This window comes from Protopterus annectens, chromosome 3.part1, assembly GCF_019279795.1.
Source record: "Protopterus annectens isolate FY-2018-M chromosome 3.part1, PAN1.0, whole genome shotgun sequence".
NCBI classification, from domain to species: Eukaryota; Metazoa; Chordata; order Ceratodontiformes; family Protopteridae; genus Protopterus; species Protopterus annectens.
This window is the reverse complement of record NC_056732.1, coordinates 182,366,390-182,390,095: the sequence shown is the minus strand read 5'-3', so window position 1 is coordinate 182,390,095 and position 23,706 is coordinate 182,366,390. Positions and strand designations below refer to the sequence as shown.

The window sequence follows — 23,706 nt, the reverse complement described above, 5'->3', positions numbered from 1 at the left end:
CCAGATAGACCTGGGAGATGAGAAGATCGTGCGTGGCCTAATTATCCAGGGTGGCAAAGTGCATGACGACAAACTCTTCATGAAGACATTTAAGGTTGCCACCAGCAGTGATGGAAAGCTATGGGAAGTGAAACGGAATCCCACAAGTAATAGAGTGCAGGTAACCTCCCTGTTTAATTGTCTTTAAGATGGTTGTTTTTTTATGGTTCTTCTGCATTTTATATACCACTAGTGTCAAAACAAACAATTGCGAACATTATTGGTATGGAGCAACAATGGTTTAATTTATGTGCAGTTGTTTTGGATTTATAGCTCAGTAGCTAGTTTAATTTTAATCAAACTTCTGTAGCAGGTTTTTATTTTTTTATTTATTTATTTTTACATGCTTAGTACATTGTCTGTAGCTATGAAATTAAATAAATGTGGAGATGGTGAATACTTGTGTGACAGCTTTAAATCCTGGTCAAGTTACAAAAATGTCTACTTCTTAGGTGTTTTGTTTGGTTTGCCTCTGTCTGGAAAACAAAAGATTTGTTTTGAAAAATAGGAGTGCTTGTTTGCATTCATTAGTTCCCAATGGTCACTGAAAATACCCCTGCTGTTCTACGAAAATGATGTTTTTTTTTTTAAATGTTGGAAGTTTGCCATTGCAAGACTAGCACTTCCAGCCTGACTTGATCATCGGACTCCTTCAGATGGCAGGTGTTTGCGGATGTGGGGGTGGGAGGAGGGGTAGTGTAGGGTTACTTATTTCAAACAATGCCTTTACCCTCCTGGAAATGTAATGCCATGATCTGTAGAATGAATTCACAAAAGAAGATAGATGCCAACTTCATTAAACTCACTAAGTCAAAAAGTCAACAGCTTACAAGCTTTTGGCAGAAACACTTGTCTGACTTTGTATAACTGCTTGATTTCCTAGACAGAACAAACCTAGTTCTAATGCTGGCTGAGTCTGAAACTTAGTGGCACAAAAAGATATTTGCTGCAGTTGTGATAAAACTGGACTGCGTCATCCCCTCCCATGCTATGCTTCCTCAACATAATTATTCTCACCCTGAGAATACATTAATGTTGGGATGGAAATGATAACTCATCACATGGATTTAGGTGCACTCACTGACAGCAGTTACAGTAAGTCCCATCCCCACAAATTGATTCCACTCAAAAACCCTTCCATTACATATTAAATCCCAAAACTCTTCTTCTGTCTATTGATTGATCTTTCAAAGGCCTTTGATACTGTCTCTCACTTTAAACTCCTCAATAAATTTTCTGATCTACATCTCTCTTCCTCCTCCAGCAACTGATTCACCAGCTACCTCTCTGGCAGGCTAATCTATCCACTGGCAAACTGTCCTCTCTCCATTCTTCCCTGTAAGTACTGGAGTTCCCCAAGGATCGATTCTAGACCCTTTCTGTCAAAATATTCACTAAAAAACTTCACTCTGTCAATAACATATCTACACTTCTACAGTGCTGATGGCTCCACCCTTATCACCTCTGCCCACAACATCCCTGAATTCCAAGGTCTCACTCAACAAACTTCGACCTCTGTCAAAACCTGGCTCTCTGACAACCAATGAATACTAAATCCAAAAAAATAAACTCCTTTTCTTCTTCTGTAAAACACTCACCCAGCACAAACTTTCTTTCTCTATCACCTCTCTTAATAACACAGTCATCATACCTGAACCCCCTACCAAACTACTTTGAGTAATTATTGATGATGAATTAAAAGTTGACATTCATATCCAACAATGTATAAAAAAGACCCACCAGAAACTTGGACTTCTCTATCACAAGCAGAAATTTCTGCCATCTTCTTCCAAACCTTCCCTCACTCAGTCCTTTTTTCTACCCTGTCTTCTCTATGCTGCCCCTGTCCTTACTAATGTTCAAACTTCACTTATCACTAAACTAGAGCAAACTTATCACAAAATAGCCAGGTTTGCTTCTAATCTCTCCTATAAATCCCACCACTGTCTCACCCTTAAATCACTCCAATGGCCAGAATTCTCTAAACATCTACTACTACCCCAACTTCACATTACACATTCTATCCTGAATTACCCCTCTTCCTGCCCTTCCATCTCCAGCCTAGTCTCCTACTACAACCCCCATCGTCACCTTCGTACTTCCAGCAAACACCTCCTTGGTATATATAAACCCAATAAAAATATAGGAAAGTCCCTCTACAAATATTCTGTTGCACATTCTTGGAACTCACTCTCTCAAAACATAAGAAGCATTCATCAAACACACCTGTTCAAAAAAGAACTTAATTTCTTTCTTCAGAGTACATGGTCCTGCCCTTGTCTAACCCCCCACTTGACCTAGCCTCTTCTGTTTTCAACTTTAACTCATTTTCTCTATTCTACTCTTTACTTCCTTGTACTTGCATCATATACCTTTATACCTCCCTCTCCCCTCCCTTCCAAATCATATATATTCATATATATCTTTATTAAAAAATGATTGAATTGTTTATCTATTTGTGTGTGCTTCATATGTGATATTGTCTAGACCTGTCAATTGTTATTTAACCTGCTCTACGTACAGATATTCTCTAACTGTTGATTTTCTTATGTGTCATGGTGGTTTTAAGTTTTTTTGTTCTTATTTTTATTTTTGATTTGATATTTATTGTAAAAATATGTAATACTTCTGGAGCTTTTCCCCTCGGGTCTCCACTGAAAATGGGCCCCTGGCTCAGTTGGACTAACCCAGTTAACAAATGCCAATAAATTAACAAATATATAAAACTAAAGGCTATTTCATTTTTTTTTTTTTTTGCAAAGGGCAAGCCCCCCCCCCCCCCCCAATGCAGCACCATCCTCCCATACCCCCTAACTTATAAACACTAATATCACTCACAGCAGTGAGGAAAAGGGCACATTCATGTTTGCTGAAAGTAGTTTGCATTTCCCAATGTGTTATTTTTTATTCATTGTCGTTTTCAGGTTTTTACTATCCAGCATGTATTCTCTGGGAAATTATTTTTAAAGTAAATGCTTGTTTGTATTTGCCTTTTTGTTTTTAGAATTCTAATTTCAGCACAGACATTTTTTATAACAACAAATTGAAGAACATAACCAAATAGTCAGAATTGCATTTTTTCACATTATTATTTTTTTTCTAAGATCAAAGCTTTTGTACATTTGATACTTTGGTACTTTAATTTGGTTTGGCTTTTCATCCAGAAAAAAGGAGGTCATTGTTCCACTGTACTCATCCCTCATTAGACCCATCATAGAGTACAATGCCCCATTTGGTATGTACCTCACAAGACATCTACAACAACTGGAAAGGCTGCAGAAACATCTCACTAAAAGAATCACAGGCCTAAAGCAGATGCCCTATGCTGACCGACTAAAAAAAAACTCTGTCGCAAATTGTCGACTCAGAAGTGATCTCTGCATAACATGCAAAACCATGTCAAACCCAGAGCTGTTGGACATGCTACACTTAAAGAAATCACAATCCATCAGAGGCACATACTCCAGGGACCGAAACCTTGTCATCACAATGAACAAAACAAGCTGGAGGGATAGGTTCCTGACCCAGAGACTCCCCATACTCTGGAGTAGACTGCCCATACATGTCAAGCAGAGCACCTCCTTGGCCCTCTTCAAAAGGAACCTTGACGACTGGATGGGAGATAGGAAATTTACCCTGGGGATCACGTCAGTCACCCTGCTAGACAGAAGTCCAGAGAAGTAAATATTGTGGGAAGAAATAGACAGGGAATTGTTATGGCTAGGCTTGTATAGGCCCTAGGGTCAATAGCCTAGTACCAACCTATGCTGTGAACCAATAAGGCCAAGAAGGATATCATATAAACTTCATAAGTATGATGTGGAGGAAAAAATGAGAAATAAAATATGTACTTGAAACTGATGGTGGCTTTATAAGAGGCCAGATAGTAATAAAAGTAAAATGGTAATCAGTAACCAGGTTGTTAAAGGTGAAATTAAGCTTTTACGTTTGTAGCATGCCTAAGTCTTAGACTTCACAGACCTGGTGCCTCTGTTAGAAGCACCCATATTTGCAAATCAGTATTCCTACAAAGGTGTTTATGTGGGTTCTGGGGTATTTGAACCAGGAAAGGGATGGATGGATGGATGGATGGATGGATGGATGGATGGATGGATGGATGGATGGATGCCCAACAATGAATTTATATTATCATACTCATTATGGTTTTGGAATACTTGTGTGTTTTATTTAAGCTATGTTATACCAGCAAGATGAAGTGCACATTTAGTGTATTGGAACCACATTTTAACATTTAGTCATTACACATTTGACATTTTGTCTGCTGAATTCTTACCCAGTCTGGAAATTTTCAGTGAAACTACACCGATGTTCTTCGTGTTTCACTGTTGCAGTCATCACACTTGGGTTATCCTGCTAGGGGTAGCCCTCAGTTGGCCCGAATACCAGAGGCTTAGTATTTCTGCATCGGTTGCTGTCCCTCCAGGACTGATGTCAGGTCGTCAGTGGTATAAAAACAGGCAGCCGACACCATTACACTAGTCTTTCTTGCCGAGGAGTCCAAAGCAGAAGCAGTTCACACGAGTGCTGGTTGGCCGCTACCTGAGTTTTTATTTCCGAATTGAAGGTGAAGTCTTCTAATGCTAAGTGCCCCATTGGGGATCCTTTTTTCTTACTCTAACTGATGTCAGAAAAAGTTAACAGTTGTCCTATGGAAAGAATAAAACATAGAACGTTGACAGTCCCAGTGTCTTGAGACGAAACTCACCAAAAAAACGGCAATTCAGCAGCTGAAAAGTGTGTATGAAAGACAGTGGAACAAATGAAACAAATGCCTTAAAAAATCAGCGATATCCACAGCCAAACTCTCAGCAGTTAAATAAACTTTTTTTTTTTTTTAAAGCCAGTGGAACAGATAAAACAAATGTCTTCAAAAACCAATGGTATCCTCAGCCAAACTTTAATTTTATTAAACGAAACACAGAATAATGCAAAAGGTTAAGCACTTTCACTTGCTGAATGGCAAGCTTCTTCAGAACAAGTTGAAACAAACCTCTCAGCATTTAAATAAACTTTTTGGCGCCAAAATTCAAAATACACAATGCTTCATATTAAAGGTATATGACACCTAAAAATACACATAGTGTATTATATATATATTTTCTTATAATATTTTTATAGACAGGCAGATTTAGGACAAGATATATATTTTGGTCATTGTATATTGTATTGTTGTTTAGATTCTTATAAATTCTTATAGTTTTTATAGGACAGTTTGGATGGATATGTAATAATTTGTTCTGTATTACCCAGGCATTGTACATATAAATATTTAATACTAAAATATTTTTAAGATTTAGATTTATATTTTCTAATACATATTATATATTGTATTTGTTCACATTGTGATTAGCATAAACAGGATTTTTATAATAATAGGTTTTGCACTATGTGTATTTTTAAGTGTCATATACCTTTAATATGAAGCATTGTGTATTTTGAATTTTGGCGCCAAAAAGTTTATTTAAGTGCTGAGAGGTTTGTTTCAACTTGTTCTGAAGACGCTTGCCATTCAGCAAGTGAAAGTGCTTAACCTTTTGGATTATTCTGTGTTTCGTTTAATAAAATTACAGTTTGGCTGAGGATACCGTTGGTTTTTGAAGACATTTGTTTCATTTGTTTTATCTGTTCCACTGGCTTTTAAAAAAAAGTTTATTTAACTACTGAGAGTTTGGCTGTGGATATCGCTGGTTTTTGAAGGCATTTGTTTCATTTGTTCCACTGGTTTTCATACACACTTTTCAGCTGCTGAATTGCCGATTTTTTGGTGAGTTTTGTCTCAAGACACTGAGACTGTCAACGTTCTATGTTTTATTCTGTTCAGTAGTTGCTTGGAACGTTGTTTGTGCTGGTTCCTTCAACTATGGAAAGCATATACCATACCGAGATTTCCATTCTTACTGCATCACCTGCTTAGGCCCAGACCACGACGTCCCTCGCTGTCAGTTCTGTGCTTTGTTCAACACCAGAACTATACATCATCTTGCCCTTATTGTAGCAAAATATTTTCGCTGTCAATCTCCATATTCTGAAATGGCTTCAGTAAGCCATCCGGCTATTGATCTTCCGAAAAAAACGTAAGGATAAAGACAGAGACAGACCTCACAGGTCCAAAACTGCCATTGACGCTTCCGTTAAGCTAGTTGCCAGTTCGCTGGCTCTCAGTGAGATGCTTTTGCAGCCCCTGATGCCTGCTTCTTTGGATTCACAGGCCGCTACCAAGACCTGTTTGGAGTCCGGTATGCCGCAAGACTCTTCTTTGACTAAAGATCCTGCAGATGTCTCTACCTTGGATAGGTCCAGAGCCACTGAGCAGGCACCGGCTTCCAAGGAAGTTCGTCGCATTACCAGTATTCGACACAAACCGACGACTTCTTTTGTTTCTTCAGTTCTTTCTAAGACTATCGAGTTTCTAAGGCCCAGGGTACGAACTATGCCTAAAAAAACTGAGACCCAAGCTCAAGCACCTGCTTCCATGCCTCAGTCTCAAATGCTTAAAATGGCGGAATACCTTATCACGCTTATTATGGGGAAGCCAGCCTACCCCTTCCAAAAGAAAAAGAGACTTGTCCCCAGCAGTTTTATCTGACCAGGAGTCCGATAACTCTTGAGGTTTCTGAATATGAAGACGTGCAACCCTTGTCTGCTTATGAGGATTCAGATGCAGAAGAATACATTCCTTCTGCCTCTCCTCCAGAGGATTTTTTTCTTTGGTGAAACCCTACATACTTTAAGGGAGTGTTTTCAGTGGGAATGTCAGGACTATCCTCAGTTCAAAAAGAGACTCAGGGGAATTCTTAGATTTACCACAGCACAGACCTTTAGCCATTCCTCCTGTCCTGGATTTTGTGGATGATGTTTTTATGGAATCCAATTTAACTCCTGTCACCCTCCCACCTGCTCCCAGGAAACCTGACAGGTATTATCGAGTCTCTGATTCACACAAATTTATTTTCAAAAATCCTACTGCTGACCCAGTCATCTCCCAAGGACCTAAAGGAATAAAAGCAACCACAGCTAAGAATCCCACCCTGTCAGACAGGGATTCCCGAGCTTTAGACAGATGGGGTGTAAAAAAGTAAGCACCTCTGCAACTCTTACTATTAGAGCACTAAATTGTCAGTTCCACATGCTGAAATACCAGCAACATACAATGGAACTCCTTAAACAGAAAATATCTACCTTTCCGGCTTCTGCAGAAAATAAAGAATTACAGCAGCTTATGCATTCTGCAAGTCAAGTTACTAAACATACCTTGCAGTGTGGCTTTGATGCCCTAGAAGCATCCTGCAGGGCAGCAGTCACAGGTTCTGTACTTAGAAGGCATGCTTGGCTTAAGGAACAGACCTTGCCAGACCATGTCAAATCAAAACTATTGGACGCACCATTGAACAAAGACAATTTGTTTGGCACCAAGGCAGAAGAGGTCTTAAAAAAGATGGAAGAAAAAGATAAATCTATGCAGGCAGTTAAAGACTTCTTGCAGGTCCAGCCTCTGAGGTTCAGTAGGCATTACCCCTCCAAGCACTGGACTTTTCTGCCCCCATCAAGGCCAGCTCAGACAAGACCTAGGGGAAGCAGACCCCCCAGACAGCAGTCCCAGGGAATGCAGAGATCTAAGCAATGGACTTCCTCCACTTCTAAAACAGGGAGTACTAAGCCACCCCTTTATGGAAAGAACTCACAATGACTTTACAATTCCACCCCTTACCTCTGCCCACCTGCTTGTGCCCCTAGGAGGAAAACTCTCCTCCCATGCAAAACACTGGGCCTCCATCACCAACGACCAATGGGTCCTCAACATAGTGTCCCAGGGATACACATTTTATTTCCACACTCTGCCAACCCCAAAAGGGTTCCCAGATTTTTCTCCAGACCAGTGGGCAGAGGCCCAAAACCAAGTCCATTCCCTGTTGTCCATGAGGGCAATACAGCCTGTTCCTGCAGACCAGATAAGCCAAGGTTTCTATTCCAGGCTTTTCCTGGTACCCAGAAAAGAGGGTGCCTGGTGCCCAATCCTCGATCTATCAATACTAAACACTTTCCTGGTGATACCAAAATTCAAAATGCTCACCCTCCAACAGCTTCTTCCAATGCTATCCAAGGATGCTTGGTTAGCCACACTAGACTTAAAAGAGGCCTATGTACACATCCCAATCAGGGATTCCTGCAGGAAATAGCTACGTTTCAGAGCAGGATCTATGCACATTCAGTTCTCTGTGCTTCCCTTTGGCTTATCCACTGCTCCCAGAGTTTTCACAAAATGCCTGGCTCCAGCCATTGCCTTTTGCAGACAAAGGAATATTCAAATTTACCCCTACTTAGATGACTGCCTGATTCAGGCAAACAATCAGGAAAAGCTGTTACAGCACTTGACCTTTGTAAAGGATCTACTGACCTCTCTGGGTATACTATAAACGAAAAGAAATCCAAACTAGTCCCCACTCAAAAAATTGTATTCCTGGGAGCAAGCCTGGACACAGCATCCCAGATGGCATTCCTTACTCCAGAAAAACAAGCCTACATGACAGGCTACTTCTCTCAACTAGCCACCAGAACCCAGTTATCTGCAAGGAAAATCCTGCATGCTCTAGGGTTCATGGTATCCTGCATTCTACTCATTCCATATGCCAGACTGCATATGAGGAAACTACAATGGTACCCAAAAAGCCTTTGGTGTCAACACTCTCAGGACCTAGAAACTATCAAAGCTATAATACCTTGTCTAAGGAAAGATTTTCTTTGTTGGGCAGTAGCATGCAACCACAACAAGGGCCTTCCATTTTCACAACCCTATGCCACCCAGACCCTAACCACAGATGCATCAGATTATGACTGGGGTGCACACCTGGATGGCAGGTGCATTCAGGGCCACTGGAGCCCAAATCAAATACATCTGCACATCAACCAAAAAGAGATGCTAGCTGTTCAGCATGCTCTGACAGCTTTCAGACCCTTACTCTCCCCGGGGCCTCTACTGGTCAAAACAGACAACACCACAGTGATGTGGTACATCAACAAGCAGGGAGGAACTCACTCTTATCCCCTCTGCAGGCTAGCCATGACCCTTTGGCACATGGCTTCAGCCATGCAAATTCACCTACTAGCACAATTCCTGCCAGGCTCCCAAAACTCTCTGGCAGACAACTTAAGCAGAAACCTCCTAGACCCACATGAATGACAGCTAGACCACAGCACCTTCAACCTTGTAACCCAGAAATGGGGCACCCCAAAGGTGGACCTCTTTGCCTCCCACAGCAATCACCAGCTCAGCAAATTTTGCACCAAGGAACCTCATAGCAAGGCCTGGAAACTGGATGCCCTATCCTTCCAGTGTTTAAACCTCTTGATCTATGCATTTCCCCCTCTACCTCTACTTACAAGGGTACTACTCAAAATAAGTGAGGAAAAAACAAGAGCAATCTTGATTTCCCCAGACTGGCCACACCGGTACTGGTACCCCCTACTGTGCAGTCTGTCACCCTTGCCTCCATGGCACCTACCTCAGATCCCAACTCTCCTGACCCAGTAGAATGGAGAATTCATGCATCCACAATTGCAGACCCTGAACCTGGCAGCCTGGCTAATTCCCTGACCTCTCCTCCAGTTGCCAGCCTAAGCAAGCAAGTACTGGATATTATGCATGAGGCCAGATGCCCCAGCACTAGAAAGTCATATGCTGACAAGTGGAAAAGGCACTGCACCTGGATCCAGGCTAAAGGAGCTGAAACAGCAAAGCCCTCCCTAACTCTCATCCTGGGTTACCTAGCAGACCTACTTCACAGGGGTCTATCCTTCTCTTCTGTTAAAATTCATGCCTCTGCCATCATTGCTCATTACAGCACAGAGCCACCTCTTTTTTCTCACCCTCTCATCAAACAGTTCATAAGAGGGGCTAACAATTTAAGGCCATCCAGAAGAGCTCCAACCCCAACTTGGGACCTTAACTTTGCATTGGAAAAGCTCACATTACCCCCCTTTGAGCCTGCAGCTTTAGCAGAATTAAAATTCCTCTCTTGGAAAACAGCCTTGCTTCTGGCCATCATTTCAGCTAGAAGAGTTTCAGAACTACAAGCACTCATGGCTGTAGAGCCCTTCATTATTTTTCATGTTGACAGGGTCTCACTCAGGACTAACCCAAATTTCATTCCTAAAGTGGTGTCCAGTGTGGCTCTCAACCAATCTATTTATTTGTCCACCTTTTTCCCTAAGCCTCAAAACAAGGGGGAAAGGATTCTTCTTTCTCTAGATGTGCACAGACAGCTCAGATTCTACCTGGATAGAACTAAATCTTTAAGGAAAACTGACCAATTGCTGGTCAGCTTTGCAGCAGGGGCAGAGCGCAAGGCCATATCCAAACAAACAATCTGCAAATGGATAGCACACTGTATCCATTTCTGCTACAGCTACCATGGGAAACCGCCTCCCAAGGGGGTATGTATGGATTCCACCAAGGCAACCTCCACCTCTACAGCTTTCCTCAGAGGGGTCCCTATCAGGGACATCCTGGAGGCTGCAACATGGAGTTCTGTTCTTACCTTCACCAAGCATTACCACCTGCCTATCTTCTCCAAATCCAGGACAGGCTTTGTAACTGCAGTCTTGCAGGGCATCATAGCCAGCCCCAACCTTTCCTGACTGCCTCCACCCTTTTCTTCAGCTTTGGGAATCAACCCAAGTGTGATGACTGCAATAGTGAAACACGAAGAACATAGTACAGTTGTGTACACTTACCATAAATGTAGATGTTTGAGTGTATTCACTGTTGCAGTCCTAGTTTCCCTCCCTCCATCCCCTTTGTCTCTCTTTCTCTCTCTCTTCCTCACTCCTTACAGGGATTTTTGGTATTTACTTTCTACTGGTGGTATTCTTCCACCATAACTTAGCTCCCTATTTGGGGACTCCTGACATTTAGGGCAAGAAAAATTAATGTAATGGTGTCGGCTGCCTGTTTTTATACCACTGACAACCTGACGTCAGTCCTGGGGCGAAAGCAACCGACGCAGAAATACTAAACATCTGGTATTCGGGCCAACTGAGGGCTACCTCTGGCAGGATAACAAGTGTGATAACTGCAACAGTGAATACACTCAAACATCTACATTTATGGTAAGTGTACACAACTGCACTTTCCCATTTTGCTGACAACATTTTATACTGGCTAGCAGTATAGCTAGGGCAGGCCAGAGTGGCATCTTCCCCCAGGTGCAAAGTGTTGGGAGAGTGCAGTCAGCTCATCCCATTTCTCTTTAATGCAATACAAGATTTGCAGTCAAACCTGAGTGCTGTGGCACGTTGTGTGTAGTCTAAACTGTAGCAAGTAGTTTGCTATAATTTAGAAGTAAAAAAAAATTAACTAAAATCTCAGTGCTGTAAAGCTCCATGCAGGGAGGGTATAAATTGTAGCAACTGTTTGCTACATCTTTAGCAAGCAGTTTGGTATATTCGTAGCAAGCAATTTGTTACAGTTTAAAAATATTTTTTTTTCTTTAAACTAAGAACGCTTACGCTCTTTGCAGGCAGGCTATAAACTGTAGTAACTGTTTGCTTCATTTTTAGCAAGTAGTTTGCTACAGTTTAAAAAGAAGATTTTTTTTTTTAAAAACTAAAACATGAGTTCTGTAAAGCTGTGTGCAGGGAAGGTAGAAACTGTTGCAACTGTTCAGAACAATCTTTTTTTTTCTTAATAAAATATGTTGAAGGAAGGTTGAGGGCAGGGCACAAAAACAGGACCTGATTGGCTGGGGGGTGTGTCATGCATCTGGCCATGCTCTTCAATGAAAGACCTGGGGTCGGGCAGGGAGGCGTAGATCTAACTATAATAAGCCAATCACTTTCAATGTAAGTAGACAATCACTTATTACAGTGAGAAGGTTGAAAGGTTGAAGTGTGAGTGTAAACCATTAAAAAGGGTTGATATTTCACCTGCTTAGCTGAATCAGTACATTTGCAGCAGTTTCAACTCCTCCATGTTCTGAGTTAATTAATAGTAGTGTATTTAGATGGTGAAATACATTATACAATTAAAGCACTATTTATATGCTACATGATCTGAGTGTGTATAATGCATTTAGTCTGGGTATTTCAAATTTGTCTTGTTTTACTTAATTTTGGAGTAATTAAGTAGGAAGTTTTAACAGGCTCTGTAACGCTTAAGCAATAAAGGAGGGCAGCATTAATAGGTTCATAGGTAGGTACTAGGCTATCTGCCCGAGGGCATTTATAAGCATAGCCAGTGTGTTGGCTTTCACCACCCCATTGATTAATTAACTGATCCCCTGTCAAGCAGAGCCAATGAAGTGATCCCAGGGGTGTATTTTCTGCTACCCATCCACTTGTCAAGGTTTCTCTTGAAGAGTGTTAGTGAGGGGCTCTGCCTGATGTAATTTGGAATTTTGTTCCAAAGCATGGGGAGTCTCTGTGACAGGAATCTATCCCTCCAGCATGTTCTATTTATTGTTGTGGCGAGGTTTAGCTCACTAGACCATGTGGCTCGCAGTGACTTGGATTTCTTTAGGTGGAGCATGTCCATCAATTCTGAGTTGGACATGGCTTTGTAAGTCAGGCAGAGATCACCTCTGAGTAAGCGATATGCCATTGAGTACAGCCAGAGTTGGGCTGCATAGGACATATGTTTGAGACCAGTAATCCTCCTGGTGAGGTACTTTTGTGGTCTTTCCAGCTGTTGGAAGTGTCTTGTGAGGTACATCCAAAATGGGGCATTGTACTCTATGATGGGTCTAATGAGTGATGAGTAGAGGGGCACTATAACCTCTTTATTTCTAGATGTGAACCCTTTAGTAATTAGATGGGCCACACAGAAGGATTTCCTAACTACTTTGGCAATATGATTGTCAAAGGAAAGATTACTATCTACCTGGGTCCCCAGATCTCTTATTACCTCTTCTCTATTAAGGGGGCTGCCACCTATGTGGTAATTCGTGGGTGTTTTGTTTTTCCCAAATGGGATGACTATGCATTTTTTGGCATTTAGCTTGAGGCCATGACTTTGACACCAGGTGTCTGTCTCAGTAAGGCCCTTTTGGAGGATGTCCATGTCAGCCGGAGAGTCAATCATGGCTCCCAGTTTGCAGTCATCGGTGAACTTGGTTAGCCATAGTCCTCCTGTATTTGCCTGTACTTCTAAGAAGTATATGCCAAACAGTACGTGTCCCTGGACTGAGCCTTGCGGGACATCACTTGTGACTGGTTTAGAGTCGGACCTGGAGTTCGCTATTCTTGCCGTGTGAGTTCTGTCTGTAATCCAGTTGGCAACCCATCTCATGACGTAGGGGTTTATGTTCAGGCTGGTGAGTTTTTCTGTAATACCCAAGTGGGGAATGGTGTTTAAAGCCTTGGCAAGGTCAAGGTAGGCAGTGTGAACCACCCTTCCCTCATCTATGGCCTTGGTGACTGTCTCGAAGAAGTCAACCAGGTTTGGTAGGCATGATCTGCCCTTAACAAAGTTAATGTTAATTTGGAACAGCTTTAGAAGAACAAGGCAGTGCTGAATGAGTATATGGTGTCTCTTGATATGTTACAAACAAGCTTTTGTTTGAATCAGACATATCAGCGTAAATGATGTGATGGGACTTTAATACAACCGACACAACACTGCTTGAGATGTTAGCTGTGAAATTGATATCACGTATATCACTTGGCAGAAGAATTGGGAAGTCTGTGCATTAAGCTTAATAATGGATATGTATGATAACACAATGGCAAGAGTTTTGTAGAAAGTGGGAATAGGTCAGTGTACTTTATTCTTGATTTCCCAAACAGCACTGTAAAAACTTGAAAATGAGCTTGTAGAAAACACACGTACACACAAAAAAGATGAATAGAACACAGGGGAAGCCAACAACTAGAATGTCTATCAACATGGTGCCTGACTGCTTCTACCACACCCATCCCCCCACCCACAAAATGTCATGCTAGTGAGGTATGGAGATTTAAGTAGTGTAAGTAAGGTTTCCGATAAATAACAACATTAGTTATATGCAGTAAAATGTGGATACAACAGCACACTGTCAAGTCCTGCCGAGGGTTTCCCACATGAGGACAGATAGAGCATTTCACCCGTGATGCTCACTAGATAATGTTGTTTTTGTTCTGTTATTTTTGTTCTGCAGGCTCTAGATCTAGAAAGACTCTGACCTGAGAGAAAGATGTCCAACTGAATCTTTCAGAGAATGACACAAGGGCTGCCAAACCTATGGCTTTTTGTCTCATGTGCCCTTCATTTAGCATCTGTCAGTAGGAGTTACTTGTAGTTAACGCTGTTATTGTTCTCAGGTTTTCTGTTTTTCTGGAACATGCAGTGTGACATTTTTATTTTTTCAGAGTAGCTAGTATACATTTAGTGAAGATTATGTTAGTTTACCCGCATCATACAAAATGTCACATTTTAGAGCAGAAATATGATAACTGACAGTGTTCAGCATGCACAGATCATGAGATGCTATCCCATGTTGTGCATACTTATAAAATCTGCATATTTTCCTGCTTTTGTTAATATTTTAGAACCCAAGTAACTTAGAAATCAGCCAGCGGTGAGCAGCATTCAATCCCATTGTGTACCTTTGAAAAGAAAATGGGAATAATAGGCAAACATAAAGCATATAAGGAAGTGACAGGGCAGAACAACCACCTGAGTCCTTAGGATCATGGGGTATGCAGGGCCGAACAACCACCTGAGTCCTTAGGATCATGGGGTATGCAGGGCCGAACAACCACCTGAGTCCTTAGGATCATGGGTATGCAGGGCCGAACAACCACCTGAGTCCTTAGGATCATGGGGTATGCAGGGCCGAACAACCACCTGAGTCCTTAGGATCATGGGTATGCAGGGCCAAACAACCACCTGAGTCCTTAGGATCATGGGGTATGCAGGGCCGAACAACCACCTGAGTCCTTAGGATCATGGGGTATGCAGGGCCGAACAACCACCTGAGTCCTTAGGATCATGGGTATGCAGGGCCGAACAACCACCTGAGTCCTTAGGATCATGGGTATGCAGGGCCGAACAACCACCTGAGTCCTTAGGATTATGGGGTATGCAGGGCCGAACAACCACCTGAGTCCTTAGGATCATGGGGTATGCAGGGCCGAACAACCACCTGAGTCCTTAGGATCCTGGGTATGCAGGGCCGGACAACCACCTGAGTCCTTAGGATCATGGGGTATGCAGGGCCGAACAACCACCTGAGTCCTTAGGATCATGGGGTATGCAGGGCCGAACAACCACCTGAGTCCTTAGGATCATGGGTATGCAGTGAAGAAGAAATAAGTCTTGGATGACAGGAACAAAAGGCACTGAGTAATGTTTCTTAAGACATACTGGAGCTAAAGTCAATCATATCTTGTGCCCATCTGTAATAGCCTTGCTCTGATTACAGGGATGTATAGAGGTTTGAGGAGTTTCCCACCCAGAAAATGCCTCTCTAAGAATTGTTAAAGCAGATAATAAACTAAGGATTGATTGTGCCATTCTTTGGGAAGAAATAAAGAAATAAATACTGGGATACTAAAAGATACTGCCATTTGAAAGCAGCATTTGCAATGACACTACACCTGTGAATATTCCTGTAAGTGACCTGCAGGTTTTACTAGAGTTCTGCACTTTGTGTTTGTATCAGAGTCCTGTGCTTCCATCAGTACCTTGTTTGCCCACTAGCAAGGCTTTGCACTCCACACTTCTAAACTTTATGTACATATGGGCATTCTGTGTTTGTTACAGAACAGTGTTCACCCACAGTCAATGCACTGGTTTTACAGCTTTAGTCAGTAATATATATATATTTTTTATGTGTGTATATATATATATATATATATATATATATATATATATATATATATATATATATATTTTTTTTTTTTTGGGGTCCTCATTGTCCAGCCATGTAGCCTGTCCCATGTCCTCAATGTCCAACTCTTTCTCCATTTATGTTGGTCATAGAAATTGCTTGAAAGTTTGAATTTCAAGCAGTAAAAGCCCAGCATCCTGAATAGATCAGCTTTTTGCTGTCATGCACCCAACATTTCCCTAATGAAGTTAATAAACTCTTTGGGGCATGACTTGCATTTTCGTGCAGTGTGTGGCATCAGTCGGTCTGAGAGTGGCTGCACATCACTGTTAGCCCTACACCACCTACCCCCCTTAGGGTTTTTAAACATCTTGCAGGGCTCTCACATAGTTCTACACATGCCCCTGATGCACGCTGTTAACCAGTAAGTCACAAAGTTGTACACATGCCCATGATACACATGCACATGCATCTGCTGTGTTCTCTGATGGTTACCAGTAAGTCAGATAGTTGTACACATGCCCATGATACACATGCACGTGCATCTGCTGTGTTCTCTGATGGTTACCAGTAAGTCAGATAGTTGTACACATGCCCCTGATGCACATTCATGCACACAGACTATGTTCTCTGATAGTCACTGTGACATCCCCTCCTCTGGACCAGTAAACAAGGAGCCTGAATCCTCACCAGTGAGGATCATTTACTTGGAACAAAAATAGATACATGCAGTATTTCCAGATGTAGTTCTCTGCATCAAGCACAATTTCCCTAAAGAGCACACAGGGAACACACTCAGTCTGGGGGCTGGGTTTCCCTCTCTCTCACTGTCCAAGCCCCCAGTAAAACTCCCCACTGGTGCAGCTGTAGAGTTGAGTCCTCAGGCGAGTGACCAAGCAAAGTCCTCCACCACCACTCTCTCTGTGAAAACAGTGCTCTGTGTCCCTGCTCCAAGTATCTGACATACACTCTTTGAGATTTGATTTGCACACCACACACACACACACACACACACACACACACACACACACACACACACACACACACACACACCTGGGAAAAGCTAGCACAGATTTACTAGCTATGCCCCTGCGTCCAGACTATAAGGTAACTACTGCCACCAGACACCCCAAAGCCAGGTACTCTAAGGCTCTTTTATGGGTACACAATTATACTGAGTGAAATTAATACTAATACAAATGGTAATGTTGACCACACAGCAAGGCTAGCAAGAGTGGCCACAGTGTCACCAAATAAATATAAGTACTCTCAAAGATTAAAATATTCTCTAAAAGACCAGCCACAATGAAAAGTTTAAATGTATTTAATAATAATTAATAAAATAACATGAAAATACTAAATATCTGTTTACAACAAATTCTAGAGTTTTATTCACAGGAAATATTAAAAATAACACAGATCGATAGATTCATACAGTTACAGAAAAACAGTACTTAGCTAATTTCACTATATTTGCCTGACTGATCTAATGAATTACTATTCCCTGGTTACTTACTAAAGCAAGGCAAGATGAAGTGGTTGACTGATCATGCTATGTCAGGTTTCAAAAACAAACTGCTCTGAGAATTCTGTGTCATCTCGTATTAAAACATCATTTTAGTCCTGGATTACAGAATAACATCACATACATCTGGTCATCCAACTTTTGGTTTCCATACCACCCCCTTTACTAGCAATTGAACCAGAATCTAGCACATATGTGTCAATAGTACACATTCATAGAGCTTTGCTAAGATCTGTTGCAGCTTCTGGAAGTCATAAAACAATTTCAAACTTCCACCTTTTCCAGAGTAGCAATTAGTTTGTTGCTAAAGACAATATAGAAGGCTTCCTAGAGCAAACTTTTTGTCTCTGGCTGCATTAAGACATGTGAGATACAATCTTTATGGCTTATGCCAAGTAATTTAGTTTCAAACTATTTTTCAAAGTTAGCTACACAGAGATTAACTTCTTCTCTTCCAGTATCCTCTGTTACAATTTCTTCATTTCAATAGTTGCTGTACAGTCTGGCATACAGGTATACTTCTTGTTCTGTTCAGCAGGATCCATTGTTGGTACATTTTTTAACACAAGCAACTTTATAAGTACATTTTCAGTACAAGCACATAGACAAGTCAGTTTGATACACAAAAGTCAGTTTGATACACAAATGACATATAAGTCTTTACAAAACTCCAGCTAGCTATGCTGGCATATGTTACACCTCCACTGCCCTACTTCTTTTGGCATAGCTGGCAATACCTCACATCATCACAGTCACCAGTAAGTTGCATAGTTTTACACATGCCCCTGATGCACATGCATGCACACCCACTGTGCTCTGTGATGGTCACCAGTAAGTCACACAGTTGAACACATGTCCCTGATACACATACATGCAGACCCACTGAATTCTCTGATGGCAACCAGTAAGTCACATGGTTGTACACATGCCCTTGATCCACATACATGCTCATTGACAGGAGATAGATGCTAATGGCTACATTTCATATCCCTCGGCCTTCTCATCGGTAGTCATGTTGTAGGCTGAAGTTAGGGCTGCATTCATGTATGCCACTGATTTTTGTTCATAGTTTGAAGGCTGTGGTTTCATTGTGCAGCCTTCCTTTATTCTTCCTGATTTCAGAGTACCTTTATTGTTCTGTTTTTTTTTCAGTTAAATCTAGGCACGCTGCTTCTGAAAAATGCATACTTTTTAGTTGCTTAGCTGTTGTTGATTGTTATTATGGGTATTGAAAGCAATTAGATTTGTCAGTGACAGCGGTTCTTATGGTAATTCCTTGGCCAGCTTGGTTGAACTGAAGGCCTACCAGATAACGAGCAGTGAGAAGACATTGACAGGAAGGGACAGGACATAAGTGTGAGAACCTGCATATAACAGACTACATACTAGAGAGCTAAGTTGGATCTCTCATTGGTGTAACTAGTATATTCTACCATGTATAATTATAACACATCAGCTGAAGTAGGGATGTACTGAAAAAGGGATGCAGCTGCTAGCCTCACTTAAGTGAGCAGCACTCAGCCTTTTCTTTGTTCAGGGTGGTAACTTTCTAATATGTGAACAGACTAAGTGAAAACTGTTGCCTTTAAGGGTGCTATATCTATTTATTTATTTACTTACTTTTTTATTTATTTAGATTTAAGGGAGGGGTAGAGCACAGGTCAACTGAGGACCAATCAGACTCAGTCCTGGTGCAAAGACACAATATAAAAAAAAGGTATTACAAGAATATATTTGAAGCACAAAGAAAAATTGAACCACAATATATTAACCGTGATTAGTTTCTAGAGTAATTTGGTACAAAATGAAACATAACTTGATTACAAAGATGATACAGAGTAAATATTTTATGTAGTGAATGTGTTGGTGAATAGAATAATAAAAATAATTAAAAAGGGTTGTACAACAATGAATGCAGATTGTGAAGGTAGGACTAAGTATGCACAGATAACAGGACATCTAGTGTGATGCTCACAAACAGGGGAGAAAGGGGTGGATATAGGATTGAAGAGAGGAAATCAGCATAAAATGCGGATGATCAAGAGAAAGGGAGATGGGGGTGGTAATCTTCAATTAGTTACCTTAACTAGATAGGTAGATTAAGTATTAACTAGATAGGTAGATTAAGGTAATGATCAATCTCCTGTGAACTAGTCTCCAACAATGTATGTGTCTAGAACTGCCAGATGTATAAGCTGATTTTAGAATAGGGAGAAGCATTGGAGATCAAATGTCTAACTATCCAATGGATAGCGGAAAGGAGTTCCATGGAAAAGACTTGTTTTGGTTGTGTTGGTTATTATAAAGGTTTTGACTGTGTGGATCATTAATAAACTGTGACACGTTCTTTAAAGAAATGGGGATACCAGGTTACCTCATCATGAATTTGCAGAAAAAGAAATAATAGTTAAAACCAAATATGGAATGGCTAACTCATTCAAGACTAGAAAAAGAGTGTGGCAAGGTTGTATGTAGTCACCCTACTTATTTAAAAGCTAAGCTATCTATATTACATTAAATACTGGATTACATTATTCAGATGCAAGAATCAAAATTGGCAGAAGTGCTAATAACCAAAGATATGTAGACGATACCACTCTGATGAGTAGGCTAACTATAACACTTGCAAAAGGTGATGGCTAAGTACAAAAAAAAAAAGTTTTGTGAAAAAAGTTTTTTCATAGTTATTACAGTATTAAAATGGCAGAGTGCGATGTTTGCAAAAAATGAGTCGAGTATAGAGTTAATGAGTTTTCTGTTGACAATCATATTGAAAATGCACTTGACGATTCTTAAGTAACAGTGTTGTAGCATAAAATGCTGCCACAGACTGAAATAACCCACCTGTTTTGTAATCACAATACCTTATCAATTAAACGCTGTACACTGTGGAGAAAACCTGATCAATTCAATATTGTTTGAAGACAGCATAACTAATTTCTTATGAATAATTCATCAGTTCTGTCAACATTTATCGCCTTACGATTAAATGCTAAATATCTACATTTATCCTTATTTCACACATCCCTGGATTCTTACAGATTTTCCTGTGAGAGCTACTGGCAGTTTGGAACATGGTGACCAAAACTGTGTGCAGTTCCCATTAGAAAACAAATTCAAATTAATACCAGGCATGGACATGTCTTACAAAATCATAAGATGTCTCTCTGCTTAGGGTAACACTTGTGACACAGGTTTAAAACTTACAGCTTCTAAAATAATACAAAAATAGTGATAAAGCAGATGTTATGTATAAATAACAAAGGAAGTATCACAAGTCTCCAAGAAGGAAGGAGAGATGATGGTCCTAAAACTGGGTCCTAGAAATAAAAAATGAGCTGTGGCCAGACATTTTACAAAGAATAAGCATTTACATATATACCTATTTCAAGACATTCTGAGAATTGTTCGGCCTTCCTCATTAATAGAATATTTGATTTTTTTTTCTGGATTTCCCCACAATTTGTGGTGATTATTATATTTATAACCATTTTACAGGTGAATTGAAAGGATGTTCTTCGTGTTTCCCTGTTGCAGTCATTACATTTGGGTTATCTGCCTGCAGGTAGCCCTCATCTGGCCTGATTATCAAAGTCTTGGGTCCTGCTTCGGATGCTATCTCTTCTTCCATGATGTCAGATAGTCAGGGGTATAAAGCATGCAGCTGATGCCATTACATCAGTCTTTCTTGCCCTGTGGTGCCCGAAGCAGAAGCAGTTCGCAAGTGCCGGTTGGCCGACTCCTGAATTTTTCGTTTTTGAGTTTCAGAACCGAAGTCTTCAAAAAAAGCTAAGTACCCTGTTGGAGATCCTTTTTCTTGCTCTAAACTGATGTCAGTAAAAGTTAACAATTGTATTACTTGTGGAAACAAATACCTCATAAAGATTTCCATTTGTACTGCAGTCCTTGCCTAGGCCCAGATCATGATGTCCTTCGCTGTCACTTTTGTACTATTTGTCGTTGGTCCATTTTTGCAGCAAACTATATCGGTCCTCGGTTTAATTATCCAGAAATGGCTTCAGTAAGCCACCCGACTACTGACATTCTGAAAAAACGTAAAGATAAAGACAGAGACAGCCCGCATAGGTCCAAAGCTGCCGACGACACCTCCGTTAAGCTAGTCACCAGTTCGCCGGTACTCAGTGAGGTGCTTTTGCAGTCCCTGATACCCGCTACTTCAGATTCACAGGCCTCTAGTGAGATCCATTCGGAGTCCAGTATGCTGTGAGATGCTTCTTCAACTATGGAATCTGCAGATGTCTCTACCTTGGATGGGTCCGGAGACGATGTGCAGGCACCGGCTTCTGAGGGTGTATTCAGCCCTATGGCATTTCAAACCGACACCATCTTCTTCTTCTAGGCCTAAAACTCGACCCATGCCTAGAAAACTGATGTCCAAACCACATGGTCAGGCCCATATGCCTAAAAAACAAATGATGAGAATGGCAGAAGACCTTATTACTCTAATTATGGGAAGCCAGCCTTCTCCCTCTAAGAGACCTAGAACTGATTTTCCTTCTGATTCTTCTGATCAGGATTCTGAAATTTCTGTTTCTTCTGATGATCAGGATTTGTACTTATTTACTGTGAGGATTCTGATGCAGAGGACTCCATTCTCTCTGCTTCCCCTACAGAAGATTTTTCTTTTGGTGAAACCTTGCACACTCTTAGGGAGCATTTCCTCTGGGAAAACCAGGATTACTCTGACTCCAAAAAGAGGCTTAGGGAATTCTTACTCCTACCTCAACACAGGCCTTTAGCTATCCCTCCTGTACTGGACATTGTAGATGATGCCTTCTTGGAATCTAGCCTGGCCCCAAACACTTTACCTCCTGCTCCCAGGAAACTTGACAGGTATTACAGAGTACCTGACTCTCAGAAGTTCCTCTTTAAGAATCCTACTGCGGACCCAGAGATCCTTTCACAGGGACCCAAAGGCATTAAGGCTATTACTGCCAAAAACCCTACCCCCTCTGATAGAGATTCCAGGGCCCTGGACAGATGGGGTAAGAAGGTATACACTTCTGCTACTTTGGCCATTAGAGCCTTAAACTGCCAGTTTCATATGTTAAAGTATCAGCAGCATATTATTGGACTACTTAAAGAGAAAATGATGTTGATTCCTGACTGTGCAGAAAATAAAGAATTACAGGATTTAATGCATTCTGCTGAATAAGTTGGTAAACATACTTTGCAATGTAGTTTTGACTCTTTAGAAGCATCTTGCAGGGCTGCTGTCACTAGGTCTATTCTTAGAAGGCATGCTTGGCTTAAGGAGCAAAATTTGCCAGATCATGTTAAAGCTAAATTACTGGATGCTCCATTAAACCAAGACCACCTGTTTGGCAACAAAGCAGAAGAAGTCCTTAAAAAGATGGAGGAAAAAGCTAAATCTATGCAAACTGTTAAAGATTTCCTGCAAGTACAGCCTCCTAGATTTAGTAGGCATTGGCCTTCTAAGAATTTGGTCCTTTCCAGTCTCTTCCAGGCCTTCTCAGTCAAAACCCAGGAACAGCAGACCACCTAGGCTACAGTCTCAAGGTACGCACAGGCCTAAGTAGTGGGAGGCTCCCACTTCCTAAGCTGGAAGTAGTAAGACACCATCTATGGTAAACACTCACAATGACTTAACCTTAAACCTTCCAAGCCCTGCTCAACTGTCTGCTCCCTTAGGTGGAAAAATCGCCCTGCATGCAAAAAATGGGAACCCATTACCCAAGACAAATGGGTTTTAAATATAGTTTCCCAAGGATAGAGATTCCACTTCCACTCCTTACCAACCCCAACAGTTGGCCAGACCTACCCTCAAATCAGTGGGCAGAGGCTCAACAGCAGGTTCTCTCTCTTCTAAGTATCAAGGCTATTCAACCTGTCCCAGCAGAGGAATGGGAGAAGGTTTTTACTCAAGACTTTTCCTGGTACCCAGAAAAGACAACTCCTGGTGTTTTATCCTGGACCTGTCCATTCTAAACACATTTTTGGTAATCCCAAAATTCAAAATGCTAACTCTTCATCAGCTGCTTCCCATGCTAGGCATAAATGCCTGGTTGGTAACATTGGACTTAAAGGAAGCTTACCTGCACATCCCAATAAGGGAATCTTGCAGAAAATACCTACGCTTCAGAGCAGGCTACATGCACTATCAGTTTTCTGCACTGCCCTTTGGCTTATCTACTGCACCCAGGTTATTCACAAAGTGCCTAGCTCCAGTCTTTGCATTCTGCAGGCAAATAAATATTCAAATATACCCATACCTGGGCGATTGTCTAATTCAGGCAGAAAGCCAGGACATACTGTTAAATCATCTGGCATTTGTAA

General features: G+C 41.2%; 1 protein-coding gene across 1 annotated transcript in view; it reads left to right on the top strand.

The window, feature by feature from the left end:
• The window catches only part of NRP1 (neuropilin 1), a 500,773-nt gene that overhangs the window by 386,436 nt on the left and 90,631 nt on the right, over positions 1-23,706 (top strand). The window contains exon 9 of the mRNA XM_044066709.1: positions 1-160. This exon is cut by the window's left edge and continues 172 nt beyond it. Coding sequence (XP_043922644.1) covers positions 1-160 — 160 coding nt within the window. The remainder of the gene's footprint in view (positions 161-23,706) is intronic.